This window comes from Colossoma macropomum, unplaced genomic scaffold (genome assembly GCF_904425465.1).
Source record: "Colossoma macropomum unplaced genomic scaffold, Colossoma_macropomum, whole genome shotgun sequence".
Lineage (NCBI taxonomy): Eukaryota > Metazoa > Chordata > Actinopteri > Characiformes > Serrasalmidae > Colossoma > Colossoma macropomum.
Window position 1 is genome coordinate 30,330,966 of NW_023494810.1, and position 26,569 is coordinate 30,357,534.

At 40.3% G+C, this 26,569-nt stretch overlaps 1 protein-coding gene across 1 annotated transcript in view; it reads left to right on the forward strand.

The window, feature by feature from the left end:
• Positions 1–26,569, forward strand: part of itpr1b (inositol 1,4,5-trisphosphate receptor, type 1b) — a 179,430-nt gene that overhangs the window by 115,756 nt on the left and 37,105 nt on the right. Inside the window, exons 46-53 of the mRNA XM_036559065.1 lie at positions 10,158–10,341; positions 10,598–10,848; positions 11,854–12,054; positions 12,417–12,527; positions 13,558–13,653; positions 14,386–14,520; positions 21,871–21,978; positions 23,765–23,957. Coding sequence (XP_036414958.1) covers positions 10,158–10,341; positions 10,598–10,848; positions 11,854–12,054; positions 12,417–12,527; positions 13,558–13,653; positions 14,386–14,520; positions 21,871–21,978; positions 23,765–23,957 — 1,279 coding nt within the window. The remainder of the gene's footprint in view (positions 1–10,157; positions 10,342–10,597; positions 10,849–11,853; positions 12,055–12,416; positions 12,528–13,557; positions 13,654–14,385; positions 14,521–21,870; positions 21,979–23,764; positions 23,958–26,569) is intronic.

The following is a 26,569-nucleotide window of genomic DNA, read 5'->3' on the forward strand; positions in this document are numbered from 1 at the left end:
AGTTCTGGATTTCAGTGTAAAGTTCACTGGTGTAAAATGCACGCTTTGATATCGTTGCCAGTGCTCATAAGGCATGATCTGGTCTCTCTCTGGCTTGACATCTGATAAACACCTCTAAGTAGCCTCTCCAGTATCAGCACTGCTTAGAGTGCAGGAGAACGTCCACACGACTACCACGTGCCATCCAGGGCTGTGCGATTGAATGTGTATTGTGCCGTTGTCTTAAGCAACTTTGGGCCCCGCCCCAAGCATATTATTTTGTATGCAAGTATGAAAAAGAATTGATACTTAATTCATTTCTATAATGGGAATTTAGTTAAAAGAAATAAATAATAAGTACTTGCAGGGCTCAGTGGTTACCCTAGTGGCCATAAGCAACTGTTTATACAGCAGGCTCCAAGCTAATAACTCGCTGCAACCACAAACTAAACCACGTCTGTGAAAGTGAAACTAACTCTAGTACGCAACTAACATGGTTCATACGTGCCTTAACAATAGCTAGTAAAGATACTCACTTCATTCACTCACACAACAGCAGATGATAAACTAATGAATGAACCACACACAGGAATGCAGTGCCTTTTCTCCAGTACAGGCTTTTATTCAAATAATAATATTGAAGAGGAAAACTGTTTGCCACATGTTGGATACACACCTTGTAATACACTTCAGTATTCCCATCACTTTCTGTTCTTTTTTTGCTTTTTTGTTAGTCAGAGAAACACAGAAAGAAGAAATAAATTGATTGGGCAGTAAAGACAATAAAGCTTCTGCTTGGAGCTCTGAGCATTAAAAATGATCAAATAAACTATGATTAGTCAGCCTGTTTATTAATTCATCCGCACAACAGAAATCAGACTGGCTCTGTTTAAAATTTTACGCAGTAGTTGTCCATCAGGTTCAGACTCAGTGTGAAAGATAGTATTAAAATACATGTGTATGTTTTCAGAACTTGATCTGCAATCAGTAAAAGCCTAACTCTTTGTGAGAAGGCCTTAAACACACACAGGCAAACGTACTAGTAAACGTTGCCCGTAATGTGGTGAACATGCACAAACACGCCCACGACCCATAGTTTAAGAAACGCAGGTTTAATGAGTATATTTTGAATAAAGTGACTCAGACTATTCCATGGTAAGATAAAACCAGTAGATATACTCTGTGTGTCTGTGTGGTCCTCAGCTGGTTCAATTGTGCTTCAGAATATGTGTGTGTGTGTTGGGGAGGCACTTTGTGTGTTCTGACGTTAATCCGAATATTAGCATGCTCTCCGGCTGTGTTGTGATGACAGATTTCTTATTCCGGCTGTAGTTACAGTGTGAAGGACGCGCCGCATATCCACCCACTCTACCAGCGTCCCTTGTTGCAGCTCGGCAAGCAGGTTCCCGTGGTTACAGGGCTCACGGAGCGGCGGCTGCAAGTTCGGTGCCGCCGTGAGCCAGGCAGGCGAGCCGAGTGCTTATAAATAGATCTTATGCAACATCCCCTTGTTGATGCCAGGAGCCAGGATATGAGAGAGAGAGAGCGCGAGAGCGCAAGTACATCATAGAGGGAGAGAGAGTCAGGGTGGGGTGAGTGCATCAGAGAGAGAGAGAGACTAAGACAGTGGGGAGAGAAGAGAAGGCAGTTGCGACTTGACCTGGTTTTCTGTATATGCGGGCAGTTGTTTAAGGACAACACCCACACCAATGTATCCATGCTGGTGCACTTCCGGTAGAATACAGGTGCCAGGAATCTTTCACTTAAATCTGCTGACATGGCTAACAATGAATATTTGGGCCAGTTAGCTTGACCTCGTTAGCATAATGCTAACACTAGCCTCCTTCTGGCTTTCACTCTGTATTATTGTTGGCATTTTTAGCATTGCTAGCAATATTATCCCTACCAAGGCTTCCCCAGATGGACACTGGGGTTAAAACAGATTGAAGGTTAGGTCCTATGATATAGCCCATAGGATTAGACACAAACAGATGATGGACAGCTACACAAAGAGGTGGAGACAGGCAGGGGATTCTCGGAAATGAGCTAAAGCTTTTCCTGGAATCCATGAAGACCTGCAAGATGGTGTGTTTTTGGATGCGTGCTCCTCTTCCTTGTATAGGATGAGTAAGAGTGATATGCATGGTATGTGGTAAGGGCAACTTTAGCTCATAATAAACTGTGCTACCCAGAACTTCTAGACATGCTGTAAGCGTAAACCGTCCTCCTGATTCTCCACAGTGTCAAGCAGGATTTTAATGGGGTTACTTGTATTGTGATATGCTTAATAAACGCACATACACGTTCACATCCTGTTTTGGTGAACGTAAGCAACAGTTGTGGTCATAACTAACTGCAGAGTATGCAGCTGTGTCTGTTTGACCCAGGGAGGATGTGAGATACTCAGGGAGGTGGCACTGTTTGAACATGTGGTCAAGATCTGACCATGAGTTTACACACACTACACACTTTAAAAATAATGGTTCCTCACAGGGCCAGGTGATATGACAATATTTAGATGACAATTTTTAGCAGTATCATGATAAATTACATCACAATGCCCCACAGTTTACTTTTCTGAGCATAGCGTGGATATCGTCAGTACTTCTACAACAGTAACCGACTGCAAATTTCATTTTCAGAATTCAGAATTATCCCTTATTAATTTAATTTAGTACAAAGCATTGAGCAAAAATAATTTGTACTCATAATTTTTCGTAGTATTGACGTATTGTGCATTGTGGAAATTTCTTGAACTATCGTCTTGTTATATTTTTGCCATATTGCCCACCCCTAGTTCCTAAATCATTCTTAGATTGAAGGTGCAATTCTGGATGAAACAGGCAATTAGCATAGAAGGTTTATGTCAAGGTTCTAAGCTTCGAAAAGGTCCTTCACAATGGCACATCTTACAAAATGTATGTCTTTAAATAACCATCAAACGATTCTGTAGTAAACCAAAAGAGTTTCTATGACATTATGCCAATGAACTTTTTTAAGAGTATGCTGTGTGTGTTCTAAAAGTAGGCCTTTTTGGTTTGAAGGGTGGGAAAGTTATCGTCCTCGAGGTTCTAGGTTGTTCCATCCCTTTAAAGTCCTCGTAAAACATCCTGTGAGGACACAAGTTTGCATTTTCTGTAATATTAAGACATGCTAAAAGGACATGGAGGAATTTGTATTTCTTGGAATAGTTGCAACGAGGATTCAAGAGGTTTATAATTGCAAATACTTGTGGCCTGTACTGCTGAAGAAGATAAGAAGCGGGAAAGTAACTTTGCAGGATGGAGGCGGAGAAATAATTCTGTGTGATATGGTGGTCATGTCAGTATCACACTTTTTTATCACACCTATATTTCAGGACATAGCATCCTCAGACCACAGCGTCAGGTTTCAGACACCAGACAAAATGGCATTGTTGCTTAGAGCAAACGGCTTCAGGTGTCAAGAAAAACGCTGTCATGCCTTGTACAGTTGTACATTGGAACATCTGGGGTTACATCTGTCCCCCAACTTAGTTGTAGCCCCCCCCCCACCACCACCACCACCACCACCACTACCACTACCACTCAGGGAGGGGGCCCTGTAACATGTACTTTTTATTTATATATACTTGAATTTGTTAAATTTCGATACTTTTTCTCTATCAGGCATATTCTTGGATCCAAAGTTTGACGCATGATATTTATCTTCACTTAAGTAGAGTTTCTCTGTATTTTGCACTTCTCTGTGTGCAGTTAGTTACAAATGATTCTCGAGTAGGTACTGCAGTTGAAACGCTGACTTCCAGTGTCCATTTGTCTTTTTTTCTAACTCATGTCTGGGTAGATATGGCAAGTAATAAGTAGTCCTGTTTGAAATCTAAGGTAAAGAGAGATTTCCAGTTTCACCATTTTGGCTGGTTCTGTCAATTCAACTAAAGTATATTAAGCATGTAAATCGGGGATGTCAAACTCAACCACTAAAGGGGCCATATTAAAAAATCTCAACAAATCCGTGGACCAGAGAAAAAAATGTTTCTATTTAATTTTTAATTGATGTGCCATAACCTGAGTTGGCCATTGTTTATTTAAAATACGCAAAAACTTCAGGAGTAACATATAGGAATGTATAATAGACCTTAAAATATTACATGAATACTTGAAATATTCTAAATTTAAATGTCCCCAGGAGCTCAATCTTTTAAACGTACCTGTTTGCTTAATCTAGACACCTGGCATCTTTACTGCAAGTCCATTAATACTTGGGCTCAGTTTCTGAGCTGCTAAGCTGACGTTAGGTGTTTATATAGGTTGAACTGCAGCTAGTGTGTTTGGTGATATGGCTGGTGTGGAATTGCATAGAACTGTGTAGAACTGAGGTGTTACCACTGTCCCATAGATTGTTGTTTGGGTGGGAGAGTCAGAGCACATTAAGTTGCAATTACGTTGAAATACCTTTGCGGGCTGGATAGGGTTGCGTCGCAGGCCTGATCTGGCCCACGGGCCTTGTGTTTGACACATGGGATTTAAATAGAAAATGATTTGTTGCTGTAATAAATGCATCACAACCACCGTCAATTAAAATGCGCCTTCTTGATGACTTAGCAATGATTAATTAGCAGTTTGCATGGCGATAATGCATAGTGTTTATTTTTAAATTAAATCTTGTTAAAGATTTCCTTGTTTTTCCCTGAAGTCAATAACGTATAATATCAATGTAATCAATAGTGACAGTCCTAATTACAATGGAAATAATTGGGCTGTTTGAATTTATCTGTTTTTCCATTTTAAACTGTAAAAAAAAGCAGAACGTGGAGCGTGAGGAAGGACACATCTGGAGCAGGTCATGGGCAGTAACTGTTACAGTGACAGTGTCAGCTCTTCTTACACCAGCTGCTACATCTTTATTCAAGCCCGGGATGACTTTATTAGCTTGTAGTGACTCTGAATAATTAGTGTTTTTCTGTTTTTCGCTTTATTTGCCATCCTGTTTTGTAGTCATGCTGAGCTGTTGTCATATGCTGATCAGGTGCTGAGGACCTGACTCCAGCCGCGGCTGATCACGGAGGGTTGTTTACACATGCGGTCATGAGTCCTTCAGATTTGAGCTCAATAATGTTATAAACCGGTTCTGTCTTATGCAACGTCTGTTGGTCCACCCCACAGGACCTAATCTGACTGAGCGATCTCTGTCTTCATGCCTTGCTGAATTAACTTCATTGATGCTTGCTTTTTCTAAAGGCTTATTCACCCAGTTCCTCGTAAAGGCGGAACTTTTATTTGATTTTGGCTTCCTTGGAAAGCATGCTGTTTGAGAAATACAGTCATGACGACTTTGTTAATTTCCTACTGTAGCTTCATCGGAGCAAGTGTGATTTGAAATAGGCCTCTGTCTTTTTAAGTCCCTTCTACACGTCCCTGCTCAGAGTGTGTGTCTGCTTTATTCCCTTGAGTCTGAAAGAGTGTGAGTGAGTTTAACCTGAAAAGAAGGCTAGTTATGTAACAGGCTTTCAAAACTGTCCTAGAATCCGGGTGATAACTCTGCCTCCCTCCCCCCCCTGCTCTGACACACCACGCACTCGTTTCGTGCCTGTTTGGCTCGTGAAAGTAGGGCAGGATTTTCCTACGCCTTTTTTCCCTCCTTTTTCCTGGCCCAAAGCACGAGCGTGCGCAAGAGCAAGAGTCTCGCTCTTTCTCTTTTTTTTTTCTCTCTCTCTCTTGCTCTCTCTCACTCTCTCTCTCGCTCTGTCTCTATGTATATATATATATATATATATATGTACATATATATATATATATATAATGTGTGTATGTGTGTGTGTGTTTGCGTGTGTGTGTGTATATTTATTATTTTTTTATGTATATATGTATATAAAATCTGCCCCCCTTCCTCCTGTCTCTCTCTCTCTCTCTCTCTCTCTCTCTTGCTCTCTCTCTCTCGCTCTCTCTCTGCACTCTGTCCCCTCAGCTACTCAGCTGATTATAGTGGTTATGTAAGGAGGGATTGTTGAGGAGGGTAAAAAAAAAAAGAAAAAAACAAAAAGGACAGGGGAGGAAACTAGGACAGGATATACCAGAGGAAAAAAAACAAACAAAAAAAACACCACATATCCCTCCATCTCTCTCTGTCTCTCTTTCTCTCCTGCCCCTGTTTTCTGGATCCTATACGTTTAGCCAAAATTTAAAGTGCTTCATTTACTTTTATACATCCCTGTGGTGGTTTTATTTCAATTGAAGTTGAAGAGACCTACTTTTTTCACTGCTGAGATTTTAGGGAGGGCGGAAAAATGCTTGTCATGTTTGGCTGAACTTGCTCTCTTTTCTCTCTCACTTGCGCATGTTGTAACTATGGGTACAGCACTGCCGAGAGGCAGATGGTGTTAAATCAGGTGAGCTAAGGGAGGCACTCCAGGTTATTTCCGTGTGTGTCTGTGTGTGTGTCTGAGTGTGTGTCTGTGTGTGTGTGTGTGTGTGTGTGTTATGTAACAACAGTGGTGTGAGCCTGGCTGGCAGTAAACACCAAGGGAGGGACGTGAGAACGGAGCCCAGGAGCATGGCTGCACCGTGAAACACTGCTGTGGGTCTTTAAAGAGACAGGTCATTAACTTGTGAATATATCCAGCACACTAAGAGGAGGTTCAAACTGAGTTTTTCTGAAGGCTGAAAAACACAGGCGTGTTGATCTCACAAGCATGAGAGATACTTGGACCTAACTTGAAAATTTCTAAAACATAATGTTTTCTTTTATATGCAAACAATTATATCTGGTTGAATAATTAAAAATAAATCTTAATGATTTGATTTTAAAGCATTTTTTTTAATAACATTTTCCAATTTAAGTCACCCAATTCTCATTCATGCAACACAATAAGACCTGAACATATGTTTGTAAATAGTGTTTTTGTCCTAAAGGATTTTAAAGCTAATTTTTAAAATGTACTTTATTTGCAAAATATAGTATTTCAGTGTTTCATCTCATCACTGCAACACACTGACAGGTTTTTCTTGTGCTACATTAAATCTTGTTGGTTTAATTCACATTCTTACACTTCACAAGGAACACTAAAGAGATTCAACAGTGAAAAACTTCAAATTATATTTATCTAGAAAAAAAATGAAAGAATGATAAATATCAGTAGTGAGAAACGTGGAGATGTTGCGGTCATGAGAATTTGGGGGAAAAAAAACATAATAATGAACTAAAGGTTTTGCTGAGCTGCAATTAATTTACATTCGTTACATGAATATTTTTATCTGCTCGATGATTCTGGCACTCTAAGACTTATGGACATTTTGAGGCATATGAGAATGTCCCAGGTACACTCCACGGCCTTGGATGTTCACGCTGCATTTTTTTTTAAAATGCTGTTCTGGCAGTGCATCTCCCTGTTGCTAAGCAGCATTAGTGTTGTAACTGTCAATCACCTATGCTAGTTAGCTGTCATTTCGATACATACTGATAGAAGGTTCTGTCACGTACCTTTTTAGAAAGTGATCTGCTATTAAGTAGCACAAGTGGTGCTACCAGTAAAAACAAGCGAAGGCCTGCCTTTTTTTTGATATGGTTGTTCAGCGTAGAAAAATGTTCACAATGTAGGCTGCTTGATCACTTTCAGTTGAAAACTCGGGGTGCCCATAGTAATCTGCATGCAAAAGGCGTCTCTCCCATCAAAAACAATAGAAAAAGGCACCTTGGTCCGCAAAAAAGAAAAATAAATAAAAAAAAACACGTCCAGTGTGACACCCCCCCATCGGAACTGCACTTCCTACATCCTATGCTGCTTTCACTGTATTTCCAGTGAACTGTGGTAGACTGTTGGTGAGCTGTTTGGTTTTTAGGGGAATTCCTGCGCTGGAGAACCGCAGCCCTGCACAGTTTGGTGTTTCCCCTGCTCACCTGATTTAGCTGTTGACGGGCTTCATTATTTGTGTCATAAAGAAAAACTGCAGTGCTGAGGATCTCCTGGGCTAATATTGTCCTCCACTCTTTCCGAGCTAGAGGGAATTTCACCCAGTTAGAGATGATGCAGCACCCACTCTTTTATAACTTAAACCTTGAGTATTGGCTCACGGTATAACAGTACACTTGATTAGATTTGATTCGATTGATGGGTTCATGATTTGGTATTCTACAATACTTTGAACACAATTTCAGTGAAGAAAAAATGATGACCATTTTGTTGTTGCACGCATTACTAACTACAGTAGAGCTGGGAGGGAGGATGAGTGCATTACGTAGCATAATTAATAGAATGACATAACCCTACATAAATGTTTATAATAGCTTATTCCAATAAACATCATCTGTCAAGGGCTCCCGAGTGGTGCAACCGTCTAAGCGTTGGCCCTATCATCAGGAGATCGCGAGTTCGATCCCTGGTGATGCTACAGCCATCCGTAGCTAGGAGTCCAAGAGAGCACAATTGGCCTGGCTCTCTCTCTGGGTGGGTGGGTGGGATGGCCCCTCCTTCTCCCCCCATCACTCAACGCGATGCTAGTCAGCGCAGGCATCTGTTAGCTGACGTAACAGATCTGGCGGTTGGCGCTTTCCTCCGAGCACGTACGGCTGTCCAGTGACGTTGCGTGAGCGGCAGTTCGAAAAGAAGCGGTGGCTGGCTTCACAGGAGGAAGCCTGTGTTAACCTTCACCCTCCTAGCGTTGATAGCATCGTGTGATTGGGAGAGTCCTAACTAAATTGGGGAGAAAATCGGGTAAAACATCATCTGTCAACAAGGCTACTTTAGTTAACTGATCAAAATTGGCAAATGTAATAGTGAATGACACCTATAACACTTATGCAAGGTTGTGTTAGTTGTCATGACAAGCTTATGTAGATGTCATGTAGCCCTATGAATAGTACACCCCAATAGTGTTACCCATACCTTCACAACTTCTTCAAATATTACCGCATTGTGTAAAAATGTGTAAAACATGTTAAAGCACCATAAATGGTGTAAAAGAGCTTATGTTTGTGAGATCTCGCCCTGCGTTTTAAAATCAGAAACAATAAAATAAAATCCACTTTGCATAGTTTTCTATCCGTTATTCAATAAATGTAAAAACATATTTCAAACAGTAGTTGGTAAGTGTTGATCAGTGCTGCTAGTTCAGATGACTTAAATCTGAGGGATCAAGGTCAAGTGACTGATGGAGGGACAGAAAAGCAAAAATAAACCTGTTCTGTTGTTTTTGAATCTTTTTTCTACAAGCTAAACAAAACGTTCGCTTAGTTAGCAGAGTACAAGTTTGATTCCAACTACCTCACACAAACTTATGGTAAAAAGTTCTGTGTGATCGAGCAAAGTCGAGTCACTAGTGTTGTAGTCATAGAAAGCTGAAAACAAACCTGTTCTGCGGTGTTTAAAGCTGTACCTTGTTAAAATCACACTTGTTTAGAAAACTCGTGTCTGAAAACCCAAAGTCGCGTGAGTAGTGTTTGATTTCAGCTGTCACTCCATCATGTTCTATGGTATGTGTAACTACATACATACATACATCATCTAAACCGCTTATCCTTCTGGGTCGCGGTGGGGTGCTGGAGCCTATCCCAGCTGTCATTGGGCGGAAGGCAGGATACAGGTTAAACTAAATTTAAACGATGCTCTAACATACTGCTGATTTTTTTGCCAATATATTTTGTCTAAAGACTACTAAACTTTAAACTAAGTTGTTTTTTAATTCAAGCACTTATCATGGCCATAGAAAATAGAAAATATAATAAAGTCTACTACCCAAAAGGAAGAAGCACATAGTCAAAATTAGACCATTTTAAATAAAGAAATTATAATCAAAGTGTAATACGTAGCTAGCTAATCTTTGTTCTTAGTTAGGCTTCACTTGGCTAATTTTATTACAAGACCTAGTTGGCTTTTTTTATACTGTACTATAAGCAATTCTGCGATACTTTTAAGCTTTGTTACAGAATTGGATCCAATTCATCCCTTTTTTCCTTCAGCATTTTCTGCTGGTGTCGACTAGACACAGATATTGGCTCAGTGCCATCTCTATTTGCAAAGTATCCAACTCACCTAGAAACTGTGGTTGATGGTCACCTCAAGTGGGTACATTCTCTTAAAATTAAGTACTTTGCTACCACAATGGCAATCATTGCTCTATAAATGCAACCATAGAGATGATCATTCCATTCATGTTTACTGTCTCTGTGCTTTTTTTTTCCTCTCCCGTTATCTGTAATTTCAGAGATCATTCTTTATCCGACTGACACGGGACAATAAGTCAGAGAAGTTCTTTAAGGTTTTCTATGAGCGGATGAAGTTGGCCCAGCAAGAGATCAAAGCCACCATGACGGTCAACACCAGTGACTTGGGCAGCAAGCGCAAAGATGAAGACACCAATGATAAAGAGGCACCCGCTAAAAAGAAAGGTCAGGATAACATGGTCCAGAGAGTGGACAGTTTGTACTTCAAAACAAATGAATCAGTCTAGAGTGGGCGGGAGGGAGTTTTTGTTTTTCAAAGTGAGACACTGAAACTAGCAATGTTATTTGAATACCAGAATGCTCTACATTAAGCAAGAGCAAAAAGTGCACATCATTAACCCCAAATTAAAGTAGTTTCCTAAAGAAGAGTTATTGCCTTGGTTTTTCTATCTTATCAAAAATGTCCCATCTTGTCCTCCAGTGAAGGATGTCGCTGTTGTCACTGATGAGGTGCGCGAGCAGCTTCTGGAAGCTTCAACGGCTACAAAGAAGGCTTTCGCAGCCTATCGACGGGAGGTGGACTCAGATGAGCACCTGAGCACTGGTGAGTCACCAGCGAGCTCAGGCGAGAAGAACCAGGACGAGAACGAGATGAGTGTCACCATCACCATCATGCAGCCTATCCTCCGCCTCATGCAGCTGCTCTGTGAAAATCACAACCGCGAACTACAGGTCAGCCACTGTAAACACAGAATGTATCTCAGTAGTGACCCACTGCATGAGAGAAGTAAACGGATTGCTTCTGTAACTCTGTGCCAAAACCTATGCTGAGTGGAAGATCATCCACTACAGTGCCACAACTCAGCAATGATAAGAAATACGCACAGCACTTTTCAAGTATTTGATCAAATATTGAGTTTTTTGGCATTTAAAAAGTGGCTTTAAAAGGTTCATTACAGATATTTGTTTTATGGTAGTTAAAGTTTAGCAAAAATATCTCTGTAAATTACACATTTAGGAATTGCAGATTCAGCTTATTGTGGTTTAGTTGTAATTGAATAGCACATCGCACAGTAGACATTTTCACAAAATGGCTCTAAATGTTTTAATTTTATTAGCATTGCCCTTTTCACAATAAATATTGTCAAAAAGAGATTTTTCAGGTTTAAACTGAGCCAAAACAAAAAGTCCTCAAGGATAAACAAGGAAGCAAGACTGAGAAGGGGATGCCCTCAGGCCAAAACAAGCAAGTGACTAGTGACTAATTATGTTTGTAGTTACGGTTAAAAATACCAAAAAATACCTACATTTCTAAAAAGACTAGTATTGAGCAGTGCATTCATTTTAGCAATTGTTTAGCTTGTGTACTGAAAGTAGTTAGTGAGGATATGGGTTATTAAACAGAACAGAACCAGTCAATCATGGGTTTCACAGGTCTTAAAAAGAGATGTTCTAACATACTACAGATTTTTTATTCAAACCAGTTCATTTCTGTTTGTGTTGTAGTGTTTTTATTGACCTACATTTTAGTAGCCTGCGTCTTACAGAAATACATCCAAGCATTTTCTATGTTCACAGTCCGACTACAAACTCTTATGATCTCTAGACTCTGTGACTGTTCTCTATGAACGCTGAATGTCGTAATTAAAAATTAACACATCCTTTACATCCTGTTGACAAGTTTTTTTTTTCCTGTGAGCTAACTGTATGTTCTCCTCTCTGTTGCTCCCTCTCCAGAACTTCCTGCGCTGTCAGAACAACAAGAACAATTATAACCTGGTGTGTGAGACACTGCAATTCCTGGACTGCATCTGTGGCAGCACGACAGGAGGCCTGGGACTGCTGGGACTTTATATTAACGAAAAGAATGTGGCTCTTATCAACCAGACTGTTGAGAGCCTTACTGAGTATTGCCAAGGCCCCTGCCATGAGAATCAGGTGGAGTGGACTGATACGTATGAATTAATCAATTCATTCATTCATTCATACACACACATACAAAAACATCCTTGCAAACCCACTTATATATATACGAAACAGATCCATTCTTATACCTACTGCAAAACAAAACTGAGTTTCATTTATGTGTAGAAAGCTTAACTAGTGCAGCTGGATTTGCCTCCACAGCACACACATTATTTCCATTGTGCTCCTTCCATTTAAGGCACCTCGTTGCATAATGGCAGTTGAGCTTTGTCATTTAGTGATGAAATTTTCCTCTTGAGCTTTCTTTCTATGAATTTGTGCTTTAATACTAATGCCAAAACCACCAGTGCTAACCTTCTCGTGTTTCCCTGCAGAACTGCATTGCTACCCACGAGTGCAACGGCATTGACATCATCATTGCCCTCATTCTGAATGATATCAACCCTCTGGGCAAGAAGAGAATGGACCTTGTTCTGGAGCTGAAGGTGTGAACACCTGCACTAACATTATGCAACTTGTAGTTTAGATGTGCTGTAAGTCTGGCTTGGGTTTCAGTTTATGTCCCTTGAGCAGAATGGCACTCCTAAGTAATCTTGCAAGCCAGACTCTGCCTGTCGTCACAGAATCTGGTGTGTTTTGGCGCTCACTATGGTGAAGAACTTCCTACTTTGAGAGGAAAAGGCAGTTTGACTTACATGCAAAATAACCATCCACAAACTTGTTTTTGTGTGATCAGGGCTACGAAAACATGCCTGTGGGAAGTGATATGCACTGGCAAACACGAAAGAATATCTTACTGTCTTTAAACTGCTTTAAAGAAAAATGGTAAATACTTTTTAAAGATGCAGTGCTTTGAACGTTACAAATATTTTTCAAGCCAGCAACTATGTCTTGCTCCCAAAGACTTGTCCTGGCAAGTAGGACGGGTAACCTATTTGCAGAATTGACCATACAACAGATTAAAACGCAGTTTTATATGCAAGTACATGCACAGTGCAAATAGCAGATCAGAATGCAGTGGTGTGTAGTACATATCAGATGGTCCAAATCTCTGCGGTGGAGCACCTGAGGCTGAGGTGGCTATAATGTAAAATTGCACATCATTGAATGTCTTGCTGTTTAGCTATAACATTAGATTGTCTATGACCTTGAAAACGTATCGCTGCTGTCGGAATAAAACCTTGTATCTCCAAAATGAAAGCTTTACAGGAGAAGGAAAAAACGTAGTTTACTTTTTATGTAAGTCAACGGAAGCAAATGTCTTTCCAAGTAATTCTGAGCCCTTTGTTTTGGTCCATTAGTCATGAAATTTAAACACAATGTAATGGGCAACAGGCATTTTCAAATTATTTCAAAAAGTGAAAAATGACCATGATGGAGATATGAGGTTTTGTTCTGACAGCAGCGATATGGAAATTGGCTGAATCCAAGAGCTGTTAAGATATGCGTGGCTTTCTGGTATTTTCTGAGTAGTTCAGATGTAACTCTGGATGTGTGTCTGTCTCTGTTGATCAGAATAATGCCTCCAAGCTGCTCCTGGCCATCATGGAGAGTCGCCATGACAGTGAGAATGCAGAGCGGATCTTATACAACATGAGGCCTAAAGAACTGGTGAGAAGCTTCATGATTATGTACTAATTTTGTTATACCCTGTAGCATTCCGTATATACAGTGTTAGCAGAGATGAATGTTATGGACTGACACCAAGTTGAGGCAGGATCTGATGCGATTGCTTTCCTGTAGTAACAGCAAAACACTTGGGTCACCTCAGGTTACCATCTGCTTCTAATTTGGGACATTCCTTGTGGTTATGTAGTAATGACAGTAGTGACTGAAATGTGAAAAATGTGCTTATCTCACCTTTAAATTACATAGAGTATCACTTCCCTGATGAGAAGACGTGATTTAAGATACACAGTAAAGTATGAGATAAGAATCTTCATTGAATGCAGGGCGACGCGGCACCTGATCATTTCATTGGTCAGTTCGATATGATTTGTCTCGTGCTGTGGCAGGCTTAGCTGAGGAATGCTGCTTGCCTTGTTGATGGCGCACAAAACCTACTCCACAAAACATGTTTCTGCAGGCATGCACACTTTTAAACTGGTGTGTGCACTCGCACAGACGCACATACTACTCGCAGAAACAGTTTAATGTACATGCATGCATAAAAACTCATGCAGACACGTGCTTAACTTCACATGTACTTTAAATGTGGGCACTCTTGAGCTGCCTGAAGGTGGTTTTGTTGTTGTGCACAGTTGTACGAGCTCACTCACAAAGTTAATCAGCAGTAACACACATACATGCCATCTAAGGATTATTTTGTGTTGCTGTGTGCAGGTGGAGGTGATAAAGAAGGCTTACATGCAGGGAGAGGTTGAAGTGGAACACTCTGAGGAAGATGGGGAAGGTGAAGAAGAGCATGCTGCTTCGCCTCGAAATGTCGGCCACAACATTTACATTTTGGCCCATCAGGTGAAGACATGCACGCACACATGCATACTTTCATGGTCTCTCAAGCATCTTAACAACTGGCACTTCCCTTTCACATTGTTTAACTACCAGTGAAAACCGCACACTAAATGCTTCATCAAACAAATAAAAAAAAAAAATTATGTGTGGGTTCCTTTGGCTTCAAAACATCAAGGAGCCTCTTGAGCCGATTACCCTGTCCAGCACATATTATTACGCTCTTAATGATAAAAGTTCCCAAATTGTTCCTGGTTTGTACATATAGTATCCAGGAAAAACTCTTCATTGGTATAAAGCACTCCAATGAGCCCTCGGCCAAAGTATGGACCATCTGGGGGCCCTGAGGACCTGGTTAGGAGCACTTCTTAAAAAATGATTCTTTAAAGAACCATAAATTGAAATGTTCTTCTACGGCATTGCTTTAAAGAATCCTTATTTGTTGCCTTTATATTTAAGACTGCAGACCAGTGATCCTCAGACAGGTCCTCACAGTCCACTGTAAAGGCCACATTTTTTCTCCAATCCAACACAAGGACGGAGGAAAATGTCATTTTTTGGGGGGTCATGAGGACTAGTTTAAGAACCGCTTGTGTAGTCAACTGTTTTTAAATACCTGTGGCTCAGTGGGTAAGAGCGACATTCCAGGACCCAAAATTAAGTGGGTTCTCAGTAAGGATGCGCTTACAGACTAATTTTGACATTTAAGTGTCTGTAAGAGATATGGATGGATAGCAGGTTTACTGTAGGGAACGGAAAAGAACATGCCGTATATTTTGTTGCACAAAAATATAGCAGAGAAATTCACTTGAAATAGACTTTTGTTGTTGAAAAACCTCTGAGGGAAATCAGTAGGCTTTCGTGTTGGATGAATAATGGTGGCTGCCTTTTCAGAAAAACTAATGAGCTGCTAGAGCTAACCAGTGTTACACTGGATGCTGAAGAAGACTACACAGGGTGTTTTCTCATCGGTGGACAATGTGCCAACATGTTATTTGTCAGAAAAATAATAGATTTTCACCGATTCTGGGCCTAGCTAACACCAGCTAGAGTAGTAACCGAGTACTCCAGTGCCCGTGCACAGCAGCTAGGGTCAGCAGCGAGTGTTTGGTTTTGGCTTGTAATATTCTATTAAATTTACCATTGTCTTGTTGAGCCCCCTGGCTATTGCCAATTGATGATATAATCGTAGAGTCCAGGGGAGTTGGGGGAGTTTAGGGGAAAAAAAGTGTACAGAAAAAGAGTTGTAAATACAGACTGCAGCCGCTCCCTGCACTGACAGAGGATCCTCTTAATTGATATCCGTGGCCTTTTTTTTTTTCAGTAACCTGTTTCAACGTGGCAGGCGTTTGTTAATGCCACATTATCAGCTGTGCTTTTTTAACTGAACAAAAAAAATGTGCCTTGTGATCAGAAACTTTGTCAAAAGCCAACTTTATCAATATGGTTTGGTAGTTTTTGTTGTTTTTGTTTGTTTACAGCCTGTTAATAACATGGCTAAAGCTTAACTATATGAAAGTTTCTGTTACTATTGCAATGCATTGTCATTTTTGTTTTTAATAACTGATGTAAAGGTAATAATCTTACAAGTCTCCGTTCATGTTTTATCAGGGAAGCTGTTCTGTGTGCGGAAGCCTGCAGCACAAATTTGTCAGTTTAACAAGCACAACAACTATCTTGTGCTGCAACACCATGCTCTAAAGCCAGACAGCATGTCAGGGCTGATTCAGGACATGAAAAAATCTTAATGTCATGGATGGCATATTTAAATAATTGAACTTGATTGACAATTGCAACAGATGGAGACTATCAGTGATATATTATCGTCAGTTGGCTCAAGCCTAGTCTGGTTTGCCTCCTCTTACTGTACCTGTCATACCTTTGAACAAGGAGACTTCAAAAAAGATCTCACTGTCTTTTCTTGGCATTAGAAAAGGAAATTCAGTTCACAAATACAAGTAATTGTATATGTTCTCTTACACACAGATAAGAAGTTTAAAACACACTTCCTCCTTTCTCTGTTTACACACACACACGCACAGATAAATAGGTTACAACACACACACACTGCCTGTCATTCTCTTTGTCTCATTCTCACTCATTCATTCACTCACTAGCTCATATCTCACCATCTCACTCTTTTGCATTCACTGTGTCATTTTATCTTGATTATATCATGCTCTCTTCCCTCCTTTTCTGCTCCCTCTGTTGCGCTGTTGAGCTGTATAGATTTTCTGCCTGTTCATGTAATTAAGTAGGCCAGATAGCCTGACGGATCAGTTATGTAAGGCGCAGTTAGGAATTAAACGCGTTAGTGGCCTCACTGGCCTTAGGCCAGTGCTCTTCTTTACTCCCTTTAGGGTCAAAGACAAGGTTGGACAACACTGTGTGTGTGAGGTTGCATTGTCTGATTTGTAGTTAAGAAAAAAGTTATTCAGATATCCTAATGTAAGTACTGAATGAAAGCCTGTAGGGCAGGCTAGCGTTAAGTCAGTCAGATTATCAGAATCAGAGTATTTTTGTTTGCCATATGCATGGTATATCAATTTCCACATCAAAAGCGTGTGGTGAGGCTTGGATAATATACTCTATAAACATTTAAATATCAAGGTAAGTGAAAACAACCAAAAAAATATCATATATAAATATATATACAGTGCCTCCAAGTAGTATTCAAATTTTTTGCAAATAAGTTAGAGCCTTCAAACTTTGAACAAGAGTAGCATTTATTAACAGATGCCTAAATATTACAAACAAAAAATATAAGTTGCTCAATTAAATTATAATACATTTTAAACATAAAAATTAGGATCAATTATCATTCAACCCCTATGTTTAATATTTTGTGGAATAACCCTTGTTTGCAATTACAGCTATTAATCGGTTTTTATAAGACCTGATCAGGCCGGCACTGGTCTCTGGAGTAATCTTGGCCCATTCCTCCATTCAGATCTTCTCCAAGTTGTCTAGGTTCTTTCGGCATCTCTTGTGGACTTTGATCTTGAGCTCCTTCCACAAATTTTCAATTGGGTTAAGGTCAGGAGACTGACTAGGCCACTGCAACACCTTGATCCTTTCCCTCTTAAACCAGGCCTTGGTTTTCTTGGCCGTGTGCTTGGGGTCGTTGTCCTTTTGGAAGATGAAATGACGACCCATGGATGAGCGGAGGTTTTTGGCCAGAATCTCCAGGCAGGTGGTGCTATCCATCTTCCCGTGGATGCGGACCAGGTGGCCAGGCCCCTTGGCTGAGAAGCAGCCCCACAGCATGATGCTGCCACCACCATGCTTGACTGTAGGGATGGTATTCTTGGGGTCGTATGCAGTGCCCTCCTCTCGCCAAACGCCCCGGGTGTGGTTGGCACCAAAGACCTCGATCTTGGTCTCATTAGACCAGAGAACCTTGAACCAGTCTGCCTCAGAGTCCTCCAAGTGATCATGAGCAAACTTTAGATGGGCCTTGACATGACGCTTTGAAAGTAGAGGTACCTTACAGGCTCGCCTGGAACGGAGACCATTGCGGTGGAGTATGTTACTTATGGTATTTATTGAAACCTATGTCTCCACCGCCATGAGATCTTCCATGAGCTCTCTCCTTGTTGTCCTTGGTTCAGCCTTGACTGTTCAGACAAGCCTGACCTCAGCACGGGAGGAATCTTTGAAAGGGTGTCCAGGCCGTGGAAGGTTAACAGTAGTTCCATAAGCCTTCCACTTCTGGATGATGCTCCCAATGGTGGAGACAGGTAGGCCCAACTCCTTCGAAAGGGTTTTGTACCCCTTGCCAGCCTTGTGACCCTCCACGATTTTGTCTCTGATGGCCTTGGAATGCTCCTTAGTCTTACCCTTGTTGACCATGTATGAGTGCTGTTCACTTGATTGGGGAGGGGCTTTTATAGTCAGAAAAGGTGGGAAAAAACAGATAATTAATCCAAGCATGTGAAGTTCATTGTTCCTTACGCCTCAATTACTTCTTAATACTTGAGGGAACCAAACAGAATTCTGGTGGTTTGAGGGGTTGAATAATAATTGACCCTCTGGTAAACTTTGCAAAATATTTAAAAATTAATAAACAGAGGAATAACATTATTTTTTGCTGCAGTGCATTTCACATGTCCAGGCCCATCTACAGTCCAAATTTCACAATGCTAATGCTTCACAAAGTTAACTCCAAATGTGTAAACCTGCAAAATCTACTACTTGGAGGGACTGTATATAAATATATGTGTAAATATACATACACACATATATACACACGTATATGAATGTTGATGTGACTTGAAATAATATATACCAATAAAGTTAACTATACAGAAAAACAAATGGCAACACTGTCTGCAACGTGACTGAGCGACAGTAGCAGCACTGTAAAGTGAATTGGTGAAAATGGCAGCACTGTCTGTAAAGAGGCTTGGTGACAGATGCAGCAGTGTGTAAAGTGATTAGGCAACAGTAGCAGCACTGTCTGTAAAGTGACTTGGCAACAATAGCAGCAATGTCTGTAAAGTGACTTGGCGACAAAAGCAGCACTGACTGTAAAGTACAACAATAGCAATACTGTCTATAGTGAGTTAGGCAAGAATAGCAGCACTCTCCATAAAGTTATTTGGCGGCATTAAATGTACATTTGGTGACGGTGTCTGTAAAACTGTAACGTGACTGTAAAGTAACTGTAACTGTAGAATAACTATGCTTGGCCTGCATTTGGGGAAGTTTGGGAAAGAGTAATAATTAGTGGCTAAAGTTTGGCCAAGATACGGCTTCAGATTGCAGAATTCACTCCGCATGACGGCTGGGCAGTGAATATGTTTGTGCAGTGTTGATCTGACACACTTTAGTCAGCTGAGGATGATGTTATGAGCAAAAGAGGGTGTGTGTGTGTGTGTGTGCGTGCATGTGAGAGTGTGTGTGTGTGTGTATGCGCATTTGGCTCCTGCAGTGATGTGCTCATTTGTCAGTGTAGTGTGACATTTCTCCAAAGACAGAAGAATTAAGGCTGCCTCCCTAGTGTTATATGCTGGGCATCATGGCCATGTACAGTGGGGTCCAAAAGTCTGAGACCACATTGAAAATCTGATTTTTTTTTTTTTTTTAATTTGCACCAGGAAATAAACAACAGAAAGTTTAAGATTTTGGAAAATGAAAAACAAAGAAATGACAATAAAATTAAGAAGAAAAATTCAAGATTCTGCACTATTTTTAGGGCTTCAATTTAAGCAGATTTTTGTCACTGACCACTTTAAGGCCTTTGTACAAGCAAGTCAGAGGATTTTTTAGGCTTATTTCTTTCTCGGGCGATTGTGTTGAGCACAAACATATGGAGTCCATGCCAGCTCCAATGCACACTGTCACTGAAGCAAAAGGGGGACTACTGAAAACTAAGAAATGTTGAAATTCATGCTAAGATTTCAAAGCTTTTACTTTTCATTCAATGTATTTTGCTGATAATATTACAGGTGTTGACAAATTTTGTATGTTAAATTGAAAAGAAATTCAAAGTAGAAGTATTTTCCCTGGTGATCTCAGACTTTGGAACCCCACATTTGGTAATTATTGCCAGGATTCCACGATGTTTAATGCAAATTTTTCACCTTGAAATACTGTGGTCATTGTTGAGCTGTACCACACAGCAGTATGGGATATGACAGCAGCTGAAACCCTGTTGGAGCTGGATTAGTTTTACCTGTGAAGTTGATGCAATTTGAGAGATTGCAGATGAACTCCACGATTTTAATCCTCTATGAATCTGCCATGTTCGCAGTTTTTACAAGTCTGTTAAGTCATTATTCCAGAGCGAATTACTTTCTTTTAGCCATATTCTAGGTGGATTTATTTTACCAGAGGAGGTCCTGTAATGTAAATTGTGCATGATTTTACTGGTTGATTCATATCTGTGTAATTTCCCCAAATTATCCCAAACATCCCGGATCGAAACATAGTCATGCAGATGTTTACGTCAGCACTATGTGACAGGCACCGTGCTTCCAAACAATAACAACGTTGTCTGGCGAAATGGCAAATAGGACACACAAAAAAAAAAATCAACTAAGTGTGACAGTGGATGGAGTAAGGAGACCTTACATCTCATTTCGTTGTGGCGTGCTGCCCGTTATCACAGGCCGATCCAAATGATGGTGCATAATCATAGCGTATGGGAGGGAATTTACACTGAATTGTGTCACAAATTGACTTTTAGTGTTCCAGAATAAACTCGAGACAGGAAACACATTGACTAGTGAGTGGTTCTTTTGAGAGATTTCATTTTCCTTCTCCTTGTAATTTGGCCATCATCAAAGATATTGTTTATTTCAGGGGTCTTGTCATGAACTTGTCGATTAAGGAATTGGGTCACATCAAACTTCATTTTAGCTGTTAGCCTTGTCTGCAGGTTCTAAAAAAATGGCACCATTTTCTGTTACCCAGCTTTATTACATTACTTTGAGGGTGATTCGAACAGGACTACTGTTATTGAAGGAGCTCCAATTTCAGCGAATTTTAGAAGATAATTAGCTCCTGAATTATTGCGAATTATTCCAACAGACTTATTAAAACTACTGACATTGCAGATTCGTACTGGAATAAAATCACAGATCTCATCAGAAATCTCTCAGATTACAGTAGCTCTCTAGGTAATACTAATCCAGCTCCAGTAGGGCTTAAAATTCACTAAACTCTGAGCTCCTTCCATAATAGCAGTCCTGTTAAAATCAACCTCACACTAATATAATAACAAATCCTAATGGACATCAGTACCTTTGTTTTTTGCGAGTGGGAGATGAGGCCGACAACTGAAAAGGAGCTCTTGACACAGTTCTTTTATCCTTAAAATGATTTTAATGATGGGCTAATTAGAAGGAGAAGATAAATTAAATGAAATCTGAAGGTGCTTTTCACAAAGCAGTATTATTTCTGTCCTGTTGGGAGACGTGTTAAATTGACTGAGCCCATTTCACTGATCTAGTGCTTTTCTCTCTGGTATTAACTGGAAGTTTGTTTTTGTTGTTTGTTTGTTTGTTTGTTTGGATCCATTTAATTCTAATCTTAATGCTGAACTGAATGTCCAGGTACACATATACTTTATCTCATACAAATCGGCTAGTTGAATTCCTAACAAATTAAATTACCAGACCTCCTCTGGTAAAACTAACCCAGCTCAAATAGGGCTTAAGAGTTGAAAAGGCAAAAGCATTTTAAGTGTTCTGACGATTCAGAGTTTGTTTTTTGTTTATTTTTTATTGTTGTTTAAATTCTGGATCACTGCAAGTCAGTGTTTTTGTATGTTAACTAGTTATGTCACAGTGGTTTTTATTTTTTTTACAGTGCAGTGTAAACCACCTCACCTCTTTCCACTCACTCTTACAGCTGGCCAGACATAACAAGGAGCTGCAAGCCATGCTGAAGGCGGGAGGCACCTACGGTGAGGGTGACGAAGCTCTGGAGTTCTATGCCAAACACACTGCTCAAATCGAGGTGTGTAGTTCCTGCCTCTGGGTACCTTTTTTGATCTCCCTTCTTCAGGGTAATGTTCCAGTGCTGCTGGAGAGCAGTATGGTGGTGCGTTAGTACATCCATGAACTATAAAACATAATTGCTTTAAATTCCACTTGTAAACATGGTTACTGATCTGAGGCACTGAGTAACCTGCTATTCTGAACCATGTTATTGTTTAATTTCGGTTTACAAATGAAAATGATTTGGCTAATTTGCGTACCGTTGTTTGCATGTGGAGATGCTGTTATGTCAGTGTGTTAAAGCAGATGGGACAAGATTCCATTTAAGGGACAGGAGTCAAGCCAAGTGTGTTAGATGAAATCCCAGCTTATTTTTAGAGTAAAGCTGAATTTTTGGTCCAAGCTCGAATACAGCCCAAGTACTCTTGTCTGAAGTCCATATCCAGGTTTGAGTCTGACACTGACCCAAACAGGCTTATCGTCACCCGACGTGCGTCTTATTTACCTCACATCCATTTTCTCGCTAGGTTCGGACAAATATTGTAAACTCAACAGACAAGAAGTTAATTCCAGCTGAACACCACAAGTATTTATGCGTTTCTAGACTGTTAACTACTCTTGCTTATGTGAGCTACAGTCCCCTCTGGCCCTATCAGATTGTTCTTCCACTGTAATCTATAGAAATCTAATCTTTCAAGGTGAAGTTATTCAAAGAAACATCCTCTTTATAAAAAAACAAGCAAGTTTCTCAAAAACATGTCACAGTTACTGGCATCTCTGCATTTAGTAATTTTGGCACCTTCCCTTTGCCAAAAAACAGAACACAAAAAAGAGCCCTTGGTCCTTGCTTGTGAATTCTCTGCTTCAGGTCAAGCTTCAGGTCAACCCCTCAGTTTTTTGGGGGTTATTTATATCAGAGGATTAGTACTGCTGCTGCAGAAGCTTAATTTTATAGTCATTAAATCGTTTTTCTTTTGAGGCATTTGGGTTCAGTGTCCTGCTGGAAAATCTATCCATGACCCAATCTTGGCTTCTTGGCAGACATTTAACATACTTGACATTATGGTGTTCCCAGCCTTTTTTGAGGAAAACATATCAACACCACAGATCTTCTGTCATACTAGATCAGACTAGTGACATTTGTTTTTCTTTCTTCCTTTCTTTTCCTTTCTGATTTTTTACCGGAAAGTTATACTTTTGTCTTATCGGGCCATATAACGCAGTTCCAGAGTTCTGCTGATGTTTAGCAAATACCAGGCACTAATGTTTGTGGTATGGAGAGATGTGTAACTAGTTTTGGAGGCTTGGTGACCCCAGGATGTAATAGGCTGTCCAACTCTGATCCTTGGAGAAAATTTTACTTATTGAATCATCCTCCTTAGTGTGCGTGGGAGCCAAATACACTTGTGTCCTTTTAGATGAAGATTCATCCCAGCTTCATGGGTTTAAAACTTTTTAATTACTACCCTTGTGCGTAGTTGTAGGTGTGAAGGTATTTTTGTAGCTGTACCCTGATTTATAAAGGTCAATAGTCTTTTCTTTCATTTCCTTTGTGTGTTTTCTGATGGATGAGTAAAGGTGTCTGGGTTGCATGTCGCCTCATATTCATATCCCAGTGAAACAGGAACTCTTGAATAACGACTTTAGATTTTTTGAGGACAAAAATGTGCGATATGCATTTAAACAAGGTAAATATGAATGGAAATAGATCTGATAATGTCTGATTATTACTACAAAGTGTTCTTCAAAGTGATGACACTTTTCCAGGGGTAGCAATAATTATGATGATTGTGATTGTTTCCCAGATTGTACGTCTGGACCGCACCATGGAGCAGATCGTCTTCCCCGTGCCCAACATCTGCGAGTTCCTCACACTGGAATCCAAGCTGCGCGTGTATTACACCACAGAACGCGACGAACAGGGCAGCAAGATCAACGACTTTTTCGTGCGTTGCGAAGACCTCTTCAATGAGATGAACTGGCAGAAGAAACTGCGAGGTACTCAACAGGACACTGGTAACGCAAACTCCGTGCCCTGTGCGTGGACCCTCTCCCTTCCTATCTGTCCTAAGTAAGGTGCATACACGCCCTCTCCCTCCCTGAAGCCCCACGTAAACTTCAGGTGAAGCCCACTCTCGAAGCACCTGAGCTGGCACAGGTGGCTCGTCCTGATCCCCAATGAGCCAGGGCAGAGGGGAGGGGGTGTAAACACTAAAAATAGAAATGAAGTTTAAAGTTATAAGGTGATGAAGTGTATAGTCTAACAAGCTCCTGGTTATATTTGTAGTCAAAGACAGCAAGGAAGGGTAGGAGACTCGTGTGTGAAAGTGAATGAGCGGAAGTCAGAGTTATGTGACTGTTGACTTCCTTCCTGAACTTAAAGGAAAACTCCAGCGTTTTTACCCTAATCTCGGTCTACCACAGTACAAGCCAATGGGAAGATATCTTCTATTATAAATGAATTATAGATCACTTTCAAGAATTTTGAAAGTTACACGTTCTTGTAAGTCTTTACACATAAAAGAAATTTCAATGTCATGTTATGATTAATACCACCTTTTATAGAAAAAAATAAATATATTTTTCCATTATATGTTAGCTGTTCTTTTCAACTTGTTCTGTCTAAAATTGTTAGAAATGAAACTACAGCAATTTGGAATGAATCTCTTCAAATATGTTTTGAGTCAAAGATTTTTTTTTTCCTGTTCTTTTACTAACTGTTGGAACACCTGTTAAAATTATCACCTGTAGTAAAACAGATGTGGCACAAAGAGACTGAAAAACACTGGAGTATTCCTTTAAAGCAAGCAATCCAGGATAAAATGAGTCTCTCTTAGAGGAGGGAGAGAAAATTGAGAATGAGAGAAAGAGATGAAGACATAGAGTGAGAGAGAAGAAGGAATTGAGAAAGGGATGAGCAACAGAGAAAGAGGGAGATGGGTTAGAAAGATAGGGGAATGAAGGAGTGTTCAGGTTATGTCCGGAGAGAATGAGAGCGAGTTAGAGTAAGCGAGCGTTGGTAAAATTAAGGCAGGGAATCAAGACTTTTCTTCCATCAACAGGATTTGAATTGAGACTAAGGTAGAGAAATGGTGGTGAGAAATGTGGTGGCAAGTGCCTTTTGAGAAACAAGTTTTTCTATAGTAAAGAGAAGAGGAAGAAAAAGTACGAGACCAACCACAAGGTTGAGATGAAAAAAGACATGTAGTAATCTCAAACCTGACCATAGGGACAAGGAGAAAAAAGAGCGAGAGAGGTCAACATTTCTATCCTTGTTGTCAGTTAGACCTTTTAAGTCTGCTAGACTTGAATAAACCAGTAGAAAAAGAAATGTGATCAGAAATGTGTTTTAAATCAAAAGTCTGTGCAACATGTCAGACCAGTTCAAAAAATCAAAAGATAAATGAATAAAGAAGCCATCCTTATCTTTGCAATTAGAAACTTTTAGTTGCAGGTTCGTCATTATCTGATGATGAGGGTTCACAATCTTGCTTTTGCCCCAGTGAGGTTGTGAATGATCAGTTAGTGGTGTGAGTGCTCTAGGCGACAGCAGTATGTTACAATTTTGAATCTCAGAGCCTAGGCCATGTTTGTTGGCTCCGACCACTAGTCATGAGTGCGGTGGATTCTGCGTATTTAAAGTTCCTTCCTTCGGTTCCTCTTTTCAAATCAAAACCAACCAGACGTCAAAATAATCAGAAGTTGAGAGAGTTCTCAGGGAGGAGGGCTCGTGGTTGAGGTTAACACTCTGTTGGGCTTAGTATGACTGCACTGGTCGAGGCTAATGAAGACTCTCTTTTCTTTCTCCCTCTGTTCTGTATTTTTGTCAAATCTGTGGCCTTACTGATTAATTTGTGCAGTTCTCAAAAAGTTGCATGCTTGACTGATGCACTTCCTTGCTAGTTTAAAGGTTCTGCTTTATTTTGAACTTTCTCAAAAAGAAACCCATTAGCCAAGTGGGACGCTCACTGGGATGGAGTTAAGGTTAAATGGGTTGTATGCCTAGGTCAGTGGGTTTAGGTCTTTTTTTCCCTTTTCTTTTTTTTTTTTCTTTTTAAAGTAGCTTTGAATGGAAGCTGTGGAGGTTGCCATGGAAACCAGTCCATTGCAGTCCTTGCGTTGGACGTTTTTGCCAGATCTTCATCATTGGACTGTGGCACGCTGTACTTTTTAATTACCCTCTCCAGTTCCATGCATGTGTTGTTTCTGCTCCCTGAAAATAGACTCAGGGCATTTTGAACATGTGCTACCACAGAAGCAGCGTCAGCGTTGCCGTGGAAACTGTTTGCTGCCTTCAGTAACTGCAGCAGACATGGACGGCATGAATGAACTCCATGTCGCTGTATTTTTTTGTGAAAAAGATATTACTAGAATGAGTTCTGTAGAGATAAGCTACTGGCTGGCACCACAAATCCTCCTGGCTTGCAGTCATAAATAGTAGCACTTTGACATCAGCACTGATCCTGCTAACGTTTTGTTTCCGTATGAGCAATAAAATAATAATATGAATAACATTCATATTAATTGTGACAATTTCATACCCAGTAGACATCTATCAGGTATCATTATGCAACCGAAATCATGCTCCCTGGTCGCTAGTCATATTAGTG